Below are 11,835 nucleotides of genomic sequence, written 5' to 3'. Positions count from 1 at the left end.
CCATTTATGATTCTACAATCAATCAAATTGAAAAATAATATACAAATATAAAAGTACAAAAACAAAAGCACCTGAATGGGTCAGAGGAATGACTTCCCCTTGCTTTCTCTGTTCATGACTGTTTGTCCTGTCTATAGAATGTCACATGTAGATTTGTAAAATAAAGAAGAAGATTATATTAGCAGAGAAGAGTGACATGCAGTAAAGGAAGGCCCAGCAAAGGAGGAACAAACAATAAGGAAGCCAGCCCAGCAGGCAGGGTACAGTAATGGGTGTTGACACTGGTCCTATATACACATTGGACTTAGGGACAATGATATAATCGGTCATATTGGCAATTTACACTGTTAAATATGTATCTGTATTTTTTTGTGCCTTACAGTACCGGTGCTAACTAAATTTATGTGTAGATCAGAGTGTAGTTAAACTCTGATCCAGATTTCTAGTAGCAAAATGCAGTCTCTGTCTCAGCTTGGCTGTGCTGCGAGTCCATTCTGCTGTATTGGGGTGTTCTTCCAGACCCGGTGCTGTAGGTGGCAGCAGTGGAGTCAAGGTTTGGGTGCTCTTCCCAGCAGCCAATCACGGGGGTTTGTGCCCCGCTGTGCATGCTGGGGAGGAGTATATATGAGGCAGACGCCATTGGTTCTGGTTCTTATTTGTCCAGTGTGGCACCCACCTTTAGGGTGGCCACACCACGGCGCCCCGGTGCTATGGCCTACCTGGCCAGGGCGTGCGTGCCACGCAGTATTCCTGGTTCTGGGGCCATGCTGACCCGGAGCATCTGAACAGCGACGGGGACCCAGTGAATGACTGGGTTGCCATTCTTGAAGATCCCAAGCTGTACTGCTGTTCGGTGGGGAGTCGGTCTGATGAGCGCCGTTGAGAGGGTAGGCGGTCCAAAAGGGCCTGGATAAACCACCGGGGATCAAGGTAGCCGGACATCGAGGGATTGATCACCTGTCGGTCGGTACCTGTGCGGCAAGTTGAAGAAGATCCAGACGTAACTCAATAAGGAGGCATATCTCCAATGATTCAACCCAGAATAGACCTGTGGCAGAGGTATCTTCTGAGGCTCTTGAGAGGGGTCTGTGGCAGAGACTTTCTCCCAAGTTCACCAAGGAGGGTATGTGGCAGAGACTTTATCCTACAATTGTCTGAGTGATACTCCGGCTGCCAGGTCAGTGAGAGAGACCTGTCCGGGTACACTAAACCCATTCCGGCGGGAGTGGCGCAGAGAAGTGTTACATTTGGGAGCAGGACTGTTTCCTATCATTACGCCTGAATCTGCTATTCTCCTATCTTCTTCAGCCTTACTTTCCTCACCACACATTTTACTGTTTTTACCCGGCTGGGTAATAAAGCGCACAACAAAGAGCATCTGTCTGGACATTCCTTTACTTCTACTACATGCAATACGCATCATTCACCCCTAGGAATTTCGGAGGAGCCACGAGGTTACACGCCGCCCAAAAATTCAGCAGCTCCACTGGGGGTAATCCTACATTATTATAGTGAATGTTGGAAAATCTTAAATAGAGACAAGACGAAAAATAAACATTAGTAAAGTGAATTTAAAAAAAAAAATTATGAAATGGCTACACTTTTAGGCTTTACTTTGTTCAAATGAAATCTATCTTCTTTTACTTGTTTCCATCACATATGCCCAACAGAAAAAACTTTAGTTCATTAACCACAGGATACCTTTTATAGAAAATAAAAGTTTATTTCTATATTAACATTCTACTATTGACATAATTAAAGTGCAAAAACAGCAGCTTTATACAATTTCAACTTCATTTCATGTTAAACATGGCCGTTTCTCTCTAGAACCGAAATACAAGACTGCTTGCAGCTCGGAGAAGGAGACCGCTAACAGTGATTAGATCTCATACTTACCAAATTTTCTAAATGAGGGTTCCCGTAAAAATAGAAATCTTACTGCCATCTTACAGGTGGTCATATAATCCTACTTTAAAAAATCTGAAAGTTAAAAGCTGAACTTTGGGATAAGCAAATGTTGTTAATTTGTCATGTGTAGTCCTCCTTGAATCTTGGTGTGTTCTGTGAATTTCCCCAGATCTCTGAAATTATCCAGTGTGATAAGTTGCCTCTGTGCAGGAGTTTCCTGTTATAAAGATCGGTCACCGCCGCGCTCTCTCCTTGTGCAGGTTGACCGGTGTTGTCTCCGCCCCCTCCTGTAGTTTTGGAGTTCAGTTTTAAAGGAACATTAAGAAGTGATTTTTGTACACACAATCAAATTTGCTCCATCGGACATTTGTTGCCGGAAAGTTTGTCTGTTCTCACAGAGAACATGTGTCCGATGAAAAAGCGAAAAAACATAGTCGGATTGTGTGCAAAAACAGGTCCGTCTGAGGTTTGTTGTCAAAAAGTCAGATCGTGTGTACGGGTCTTTAGATGGAGAATGGGCAGTCTGGAACTCAGATTTCGGCACAATAGACCGGATCTTGAACTCTGAAGATATGTGCAGGTTTAATCGTTTTTTTAGATCTACCAATGAGGATTTGTTTTTATTATTCACTAAACAAGCCAAAAACTGTAAAATGAAAGTCACTTTAAGTATAGAATAAGAAAGAAGTATACAGCTACCCCGCCTTGCTTGTTCACAGGATTCCAGCCAATAAATATGGCGATTCCTGCCAAGAACTTTGTGGTGAGCTTATGAACATGGAAATTAAAATAGTGAAACTTGTATTCCAGACTCAGGAGAGAACAGCCATGAGTAAATATTAGCTCAGAGAATTCACTGTGATTACTAGTTACTGTATCTAATAATCCAAAAATGTAATAGCGTTCAGGGATTACCAAAAATTACGTCATATATATATATATATCTTAATCTGCAGCTACCATACAGGACAGTTTTCAATTCAACCAAAACTGTACAGGATTTACAGATAAAGTCCACCCAAAAAACTGTAAACCCTATTTTGGATACATAACAAGTGACTGCATTATCACAGAGAAAAATACACAAGCTGGGCTTGCTGCGCTCTCCTCGGTCATTGTGATCCAATGGCTTCATTGCTCTGCAAGTCACCAAACCTTAACAAGAATTCAGATCAAAAATTCTGACTTGATAAGTGTGACGGTCGGCTAGCTTGCACATTTAAGAAAGATGTAAAAAGTCCCTTCATTAAAGCGGAGTTCCACCTAAAAATGGAACTTCTGCTTAATCCACTCCTTCCCCCCTTACATGCCACATTTGGCATGTAATTTTCTTTTGGGGGGGGGGGAGTGGGGAGGTCAGGAGGAGTGGGACTTCCTGTCCCACTTCCACCTTCCGCCGAGGGGCTGGTAAGGCAAATTGCTTAATCGCCTTATTGCAGCCCCTCCTTGTAGGCGAGCGCCTGTCCAATCGGACAGCCCCGCGCCGCTCGGGCATGCGCAGTGGGTGCCCGGCCGTGAAGCCGAAAGCTGTCACTGCCGGGTGCCCACACTAGGAATGAAGACGCCGGCGGGCGAGGAGCGGAGCCCCGGCCGGCGAGGAGCTGAAACCGTGGAGCAGGTAAGTGTGTTTATTAAAAGCCAGCAGCTACACTTTTTATACTTTTAATAAACTTAAAAAAAGGCTGGAACACCCCTTTAATTTCAGCACTTACGTTTGTGACCCTGGCAGAGCATTAAGCTCAAAGGATCTCTTTTTAATCTTAACTTTGTTTTCTGGGCTCTTTATTTAAAAAAATTATAATTTGCCCTCTGCTAAAAGAATAATGGAGATGTTGAGGTGAACCTGAGAAACTAGAAAATTAGGCGCCAACATTCCCAACTTGTTCAGGTATAGCTCCATTCTATCCATCTCATTCTGGCTTCATTACCTATAAAGTCAACGACCTCAAACAACCAGCCATCCAGTGCAGTCTGATAAGACGGAATACCAAATCAGGCTTGCTTTTTCCAGATCAGTATGCACAAGGAAGGAAATCAGGGTGACCGACCCCAATTCTATCCAGGCATATTTTCTTTAAACCAGGACCTCAAATCTGCCAAGCATCCATTATTCTACAGGACAACCCTAGCTATTTGACACATTTCTCCTTATTCCCCATGCCAACATGGAATGTCCAACCAGGCAAGGGGAGTCACACAAATTGGTCTAGCTGCCACTACGTGAAGCCTACCACCATCTTTCATTACAGCAAGAAATGTCCTTCCATTTTCCAAGGAATATTGGCAGGTAAGTTGCAAGGCTCTTAAACATTCAGTTCACAGTGAAAAGTTGAGTCTACTTTGAAGGAAGCAGTTGAGATTCTACAGATACCAACCAGAAAACAGCAAATTTTAGTAGAAAGTTTTGGCTGTCAGAGAGTTTTGTTACTCCTAAAATGAGCAATAATCTCCTTATGTGATGTGTGATATGTGATGGCATGAGGCAGGTTTTTATTGTGCTATGCACGGATTAGCCCTGTGTGAGGTCTTTGTGTTTGCATTAGTCCCATCATAACGCTATGGTTATACTGTCTCAATGGGATTTACTAAAACTGGAGAGTGCAAAATCTGGTGCAGCTGTGCATGGTAGCCAATCAGCTTCTAACTTTAGCTTGTTCAATTAAGCTTTGGCAATAAAACCTGGAAGATGTTGGGTTTCTATGCAGAGCTGCACCAGATTTTGCACTCTCCAGTTTTAGTAATTCAACCCCATTAGGTCCCAAGTTCTACTCCATAGAAGCCATGATTAACTGCTTGTTTTGTCTAGGGGTGATCAAAGAACCTATACTCACCCGATCCTTATGAAAACAAATCCTTTTGGGGTGGTGGAATGTTCCTGACGTCATCAAACCCATAGACCAGCTCTGGACGTACAGAGCCGGTCTATGGGCGTGATGATGTCAGGAACATTCCACCACCCAAAGGGATTAATTTTCCGGAGGATCGAATGATTATCTTGCCCTGGGAGGATCCGAGGATTAGGAGAGTATATCTCGCCTCTCCAATGCCCTCAGATGAAAAAAAAAATGTGCAGTCAACCCATGCAGTGTGGGCCCATGGGAAGCGTGGGAAAAAAAAAATTGCTAGGAGTTCAGCTTTAAGTCCAGCGTTTTGTTTTCCTTCGGCCACCTCACTATGATCTGCCTGAAGGCTCTTCTAAACATGATTTGAAGGAATGCAATGGCCCCTCGGTACAATCGAACTTATATGTTCCTAGGTATTTTGAGATGAAGGTATTTTGTGCGCAACAAAATAAAAAAAATTGGATTTACAGATGAACAAAGTAGCACACTTACCTATAAACCAATATAACCATGTCCAAAATGGAATACTAAAAAAATTGACTTAATACAGAACAAAAAAGGCATTATCACCACATTTAAAAGTAAAGTAAAATATCTTGGCATAGTGAATACTCAAATAGATTTTTTTATGCCATGCAGCTGATTGGCATGGTTGGAGCAGGATCCAGGAATAAAGTAAAAAAAAAAAAAAAAAGTCTGTTGTCTGAACCTTGCTAAGTAACTGCTATTGTTCCCCAAAGTAATGAGACACTGGGGGTATTGCAGAGTCTCGAGTTCAGTTGACAGATTCATCCATGTCATCTTTCATAGCCAAACATTTTCTTAACAAGAAACACAATACAAAGAGCTGAATTTCTGCCATTGGGAATGCCCTCTTGTACAGGGTTCATTTAAAGTGCTGATGGCTATAGTACCATAACACATCCTGTGCATCTTATTCCACTGAAGCCAACTGAGACCTGCATGTCCAAGGTCCATTAAAATTCCATTCCAAGCTTAAAGACACAAGCCAATGTTTGTTTACAATGGGCTTTCAGACTATAGCAATGAAAAGATCAAGACGTTCCTAGCTCTTATGCAGTCAATCCATCGGCGACGTAAATGAAAGTCAATCTCAAACAGAGAAAATGTAGGTAACTAACAAGTGCATAAGTATAATTCCAGCCTTATTTTTTTGTTTGAGTGGTAAAAAGGTACCATTGCCTTCTACATCCCTTATTATAAGGAAAAGGAAAGGTCTTTACTGTAGTCCACCTTTGATGTCACTGGCAAAGTTTTTCTAATGCATACTAGTTCTTCCTATTGTCTGACAATTCGGAAATTCAGTCCAAGAACTTTTAGTATCCTTTGAAAGGAATTTTGTTTCTCAATTGTTGGTCCACAAAGACTAGGTATAAAAACACTGCCATGTATCTTGTATTGTAGAGTTCCTTTCCCTCTCAAATTCTAACACAATCCAAGATTTCGAATAACAAATGTAAAGCAATGATGTTATTCCCAACAATCCAAAAAATGGCAAATTCCTACTCAAACAGATCTCTGAATCTTCACAATATCAGCTTGATATTGGACTCATACATTATAGATGTTTTCTTCAGTTTCCAAAGCATAATTTACTTTCCCCTGTAGCTGCTCGAGGGTGGCTTTCTTTAGAATACTCCAGCCTCTGCTCACTTTCCGTTGGGATATTTTACGAAGCAAAGCTGGACTTTCTGATATAGAAACTCGCTTGTTGATGATCCTTTCATTTGAGAAGTCAAACTTCTGAGACTGGTTATCCCCAACTCCATCCTGTTTGTTGTCATTGTTCTGAATTGCATCTGCATTTTGCTTCACTGTTTCCATTTTCAAATCCTTACGCTCTTCAACTCTGCCAGATGGAAAAAAAAAAAATGAATTAAAGCCCAATTTAATCCTCTGTATTTATCATTGTATTGCAGTCAGAAGGCATTTACAATAATAAATATGCTTCCCATAACTGACAAAATTTCACAGCTCTCTTACCAGCCAGCCTGCAACAACACCAAATTGACCCCAACAGTTCACATTAAAAACAAGGGGTTAAGTCATACACATTAAAAACATATGTGTAAGCTTCAGTGGCCAGTCAAGGCACCCCAGTTTACTGCAGGCCTCACTCTATAATATTAAGTCTCCCAAATTGGGGCACATATATACAGAGGTGTATCTAGTGAAAATTGCGCCTATGGCAAGCACTGAAACTGCGCCCTTGTCAAAACATTTAAAACCCATCTTTCAGATAATCAGGGACATGGTGGGGACAGAGAGGGACACTGGGGACCACTGGCGGCTGGTGCTGAAAATGTTTGGGGGGGGGCGCAAACAAACTGAAAAAACATCAATTGCAGCCACTGTGCCCATCAAATGCAGCCACTACCGTATGTGGATCCGGTCTGGCCAGTTATTGGTCATCTTGGGTGCACCTGTCACTCCCCTCCCCAGGCAGAAGGAGAAATATTAGGTGTGCAGGTGTGCCTGGAGGGAGCCCACCCCTCATTAAAAAGGTATAGGGATGCACCAATTCACAAACTGTGCCGAGAAAATGGGCACCCCCCTAACCTATAATTAGCCTTTGCAGAAAAGGCAACACACATCCAAAACAGACAAGATGTCCCAGCTCACTAACCAGCTAGCCTGCAATGAAAACAAAACTGAACTCATCTAACAGTTCACATTTAAAACAATACTAAATATGCTGCCTTTTGGGTTGTTTTTAGTTGTCAAGTGCTGCCAGTTGTTGGACACACCCCATGAATGTGCCAATATTTTTTATTTTTGTTACCGTCCTATGCCTAAATACAATTTTTTTGCTTTAAATTAATGAATGCAACTGAACCAATAGACTTATATGGTGAGTTCCATCTATGCTTTGTTGCACCCCTTCATATGTTGGCAAAGGTTTTAGGCAGGTGCGAAGAAATGCTGTAAAATAAGAATGCTTGCAAAAAAATATATTTAAAATTATTTAGGTTTATCAATAGTGTTGAGCAGAATACGCCATATTCGATTTCACGAATATATAGCCGAATATTCGTGAAATATTCGCTAAAATCGAATATTCATGATATTTTATCAAAAAAAAAAATTTGAGAAATTTCGCTAATGCGAAACTGATTGCGAAATTTCGCTAATGCGAATGCGAAATTGATTGCGAAGTTTTGAAACATTCAATTTCACCTGCCCTTTGGAAAAAGTGTGGTTTTACGTAATGGATCCTGCAACTAACAAGGTATTAATAAAATAAATACATTATTATATAGATTTGAGGGTTTACTTTGACCAATTTGTATATTGATTAGTTTAATAAATATTGAATAACCATAGATTTGGAAAATACAAGTAAACCGTTTACGTTGACATCTCTTAAATGTCTTTATGTTAAACAGTTATTATTCTCATTAAAGAGGTGAAATGCAAATGATGATGACACGGGACAAGAGATGGAAAATTCTTTGAAGATGTGATACACTGGAAAAACGCACAGAAACACTCCACTCTCTCCTATGACAACTGTGGTAGGAGAACTCTGATTGGCTCTGATGCAAAAGAAGGGCGGAGAAAGTATTTGCGAATATTCGGAAATCGAATATTCGCGATTGCGAATATTCGGCAACATAAAAGGATCGCCTCAGCTTAGCTACTCGGCCCGGGGTCGCTAATCATACCAGCAATGCTTTTAGACGTCGATGGAGATCACTAGGATGTGATCCGTTTTAAAAATAAAATTGAAAAAATACGAATATTCGGAATAGCGAATATTGGCCGCGAAATTCGAGTTATTCGCGAATATTCGAATATGCCATATTCGTAACGAATATTCGCGAGCAACACTATTTATCAATTCACAAAATGCAAATTGAGCGAACAGAAGAAAAATCTAAATCAAATCAATATGTGGTGTGACTACCTTTTGGTTTCCGACCGGCATCAATTCTTCTAGGTACACTTGCATACAGTTTAAGGAACTTGGCAGATAGGTTGTTCCAAACATCATGGAGAACCAAGCACAGATCTTCTGTGGATGTAGGCTACCTCAAATCCTTCTGTCTCTTTATGTAATCCCAGACAAACTCCATGATGTTGAGATCAGGGCTCCGTGGGAGCCAAACCATCACTTTACACTAAAGACCATTCTTAAAGTGGTTGTAAACCCTTTAAACCACTATATGCTACAGGTAAGCCTATATTAAGTCTTACCTGTAGCTACCCAGAATATCTCCTGAACCTTAACAGTTTAGAAGATATCCGATGTCATCGACACTAAAGGAAACTTTATTTTTTTATTTTACTTATTTATTTATTTTTGACACTTTTTATTTTATTTTATTCGATCGCTTTTATTCCTATTACAAGGAATGTAAACATCCCTTGTAATAGGAATAGTGTGTGACAGGTCCTCTTTAAGGAGAGATGCAGGGTCAATAAGACCCCACATCTCTCCTCCAGTCTGGAAAGAATGAGATCGTGAAAACAAATTCACAGATCTCATTCTTACTAGCCACAATTGCGGTTTGTTTACCTACGGGTACCTCTGACGGTCATAGAGATGACTGGTGACCATCTGGTCACCAGTCATCTCTGTGCTGCACATCCAGTGGATGGCGATCATCTCTCCGGGCCCCCGATGGGACGGGAGAGCCCGGAGTAGCACCGGATGGCGGCTGGAGGGGGGGGGGGGGAGGATCGCCACCAGAAGAAAATTATATCTGAATGATGCCTCTAGGTGCAGGCATCATTCAGATATCCCCACACAAAGTACAGGACGTCATATGACGTCCACCCGGGATAACAGATCCCCTTTTTGGATGTCATTTGACGGCGTGCGGGTTTAAAGTGGTTAAGAACTATCTTCAGGGTAAAGAAGAACAAGGAGTCCTGGACGTGATGGTTTGGCCCCCACAGAGCCCTGATCTCATCAAAGTCCATCTATCTAGGATTACATGAAGAGACAGAAGGATTTGAGGCATCCACAGAAGATCTGTGCTTAGTGCAAGTGCCTCTAGAAGAATCGATGCTGGTTTGAAGGCAAAAGGTGGTCACACCAAACATTGATTTGATTTGGATTTCCCTTCTGTTCATTTAGTTGATTGATAAAAAGAAAAAAAAAACTATTAACACTTCTATTTCTAATGGCATTCCAAAATTACAGCATTTTATGAATACCTGCCTAAAACTTTTGCACAGTATTGTATATTATAAAACAGCATTATATATACACACACACACACACATCACAGCTGCCTCTAGTGTAAGGCTAGCCATAATTCCTTAGAAATCAGTCAATTCTGCTTCCAAATCCATGACAAATAGAAGTGGAGAAGTCTTCGCTGCTGTCCATTGTATTCAGAGAACAGCGGACGTCTGAATACACAAACACAGACTGCATCAGACCGGAATCATTCACCGTTTGTCTGACAAGTTTACATTTTTTTGTTGACCCAGATTGTGCCAATAGGGCCACTCACGGCTTAAACTTTAGCAGATTTAGCAGGAATTGGCCAGCTTGAATGATTCTTACCGAAGATACCAAGAGTCGCCAAGACCATACTCTCTCCCGCAGATTCCCACCTGAGGCCAGAGGATTTTTGGCATTTTCCGTTCCAGCATGAGGGTAGTGGCTACAACCTGCAAACATAAAAACGGTCTTAGAGCGGATATTTCTGTGTGCAAGTAGGAAGACAATATCTTTCTGGGCCATATGGGCATGTCTTTCTATCCACTACAAGCTCAGATATACGGAAACGCAAGAAAGGTTTAGGTCTAGCTGGGCAAAATTTAAAAAGTGGTAGTAAGGTATGCTGTCATTTCACTTTTTTGGGGGGCCCCCTGGTGGGTAATGCCATAATGTGCTCTCCAGCGCTGCAAATGAACCAGTGGGTCGTGGGCGCTTCCATCTTCCCCTGATCTTCTTTCGGGGTTTCGTGCCATCAGCTGCTTGATTGGCTGGGCCGCGATGATGTCACTACCGTGCTTGCACACGGGAGTCACATTGCAGCGGCACAGATCGGAGTCATAAATGTTCACTCAGTTATAGGACATAGGTGCCCTCATCTATACACAGTCTTTTGCCTGCGGGAAATTACTATTTTGCACACTATTAGTGCCATCTACTGGAGGTAAGAGCCAAGCTTGACTTTTACAAGAAAAGTCAGGATTTGTTATTAACTTCAGCTGCCCTGATCATTTTGGTTTCCACTAAAGACCTCTACTTTGTGCTTTTCAATTTGAACTGAACCATTTTGGTTTAACCTATCGAGTATTGTGAATTACCTGAGCCCTCCAAAGCTCGTCTCCTTCGTGGGACACCCGCCAATGAGTGTCTCCCATCATGGCGATCAGCAGATTCAGCATCAGAAGAGCTGCAACTATTGCAAAAGCCGAGTACATCACGCTGAACATGAAGGGAAGGTCCACGCTATAATTAGCAGGACCATCAATGATGGTCAGGAACAGTTCGAAAGTGCTGAACAGGGACATTGGATATGTCATGAACTGCCCCAGATCTCCTGAGTTTTGTGTTTGAAATATGACATAGAATGCTGCAAAGAGAAAAATTAAAATTATTCAAACAGGATCATCGATTTCTAAAACCTTTGTGATTTTTTCCATTTTTAAGGCGGACTAATTGAATCAAATAAGCTGTAGTCTTTTTTCACAAAGGTTCACCATTTGTCCCTTCCTCTACATTCCGCTGATTGATAGTAAGGCTTTTTTCTTACGTGGTTTAAAGTGGAACTTTATGGTAGGAAATAAAAATGGGCAGACAGACAGGATTTTTAAAGTGGATGTAAACCTGAAATTTTTTATTTTTTTTTTTGATGTCACAATGTAGAGTATAAGATTTCCTATCATCTGTGCCCAGTCTTGCCACACATAGTTAATCCAGCTCTGAGCAATCCTCTTATTGTTCAGTGAATTAAAACGGACTTACAGAGAAAAACCTTAGTCCGTTCCGCCCCCTTGCTGTGAGTGACAGGTTATTTACATATCTCATGCACTAGCTTCAGACAGGCATTATTTTTTAATTCCCACCCCCACTCCATTTCTGAAGTCACGTGGTTAC

General features: G+C 41.5%; 1 protein-coding gene across 1 annotated transcript in view; it reads right to left on the bottom strand.

The window, feature by feature from the left end:
- Window positions 1-5,335: 5,335 nt before the first annotated feature.
- The window catches only part of LOC120946900 (transient receptor potential cation channel subfamily V member 6-like), a 50,046-nt gene continuing 43,546 nt past the window's right edge, over window positions 5,336-11,835 (bottom strand). The window contains exons 13-15 of the mRNA XM_040361723.1: window positions 11,043-11,311; window positions 10,291-10,397; window positions 5,336-6,621 (exon numbers count right to left, since the gene is read on the bottom strand). Coding sequence (XP_040217657.1) covers window positions 6,324-6,621; window positions 10,291-10,397; window positions 11,043-11,311 — 674 coding nt within the window. The 3' untranslated portion in view covers window positions 5,336-6,323. The remainder of the gene's footprint in view (window positions 6,622-10,290; window positions 10,398-11,042; window positions 11,312-11,835) is intronic.

Source organism: Rana temporaria, chromosome 8 (genome assembly GCF_905171775.1).
Source record: "Rana temporaria chromosome 8, aRanTem1.1, whole genome shotgun sequence".
NCBI lineage: Eukaryota > Metazoa > Chordata > Amphibia > Anura > Ranidae > Rana > Rana temporaria.
This window is presented reverse-complemented; position numbering and strand designations above follow the sequence as displayed.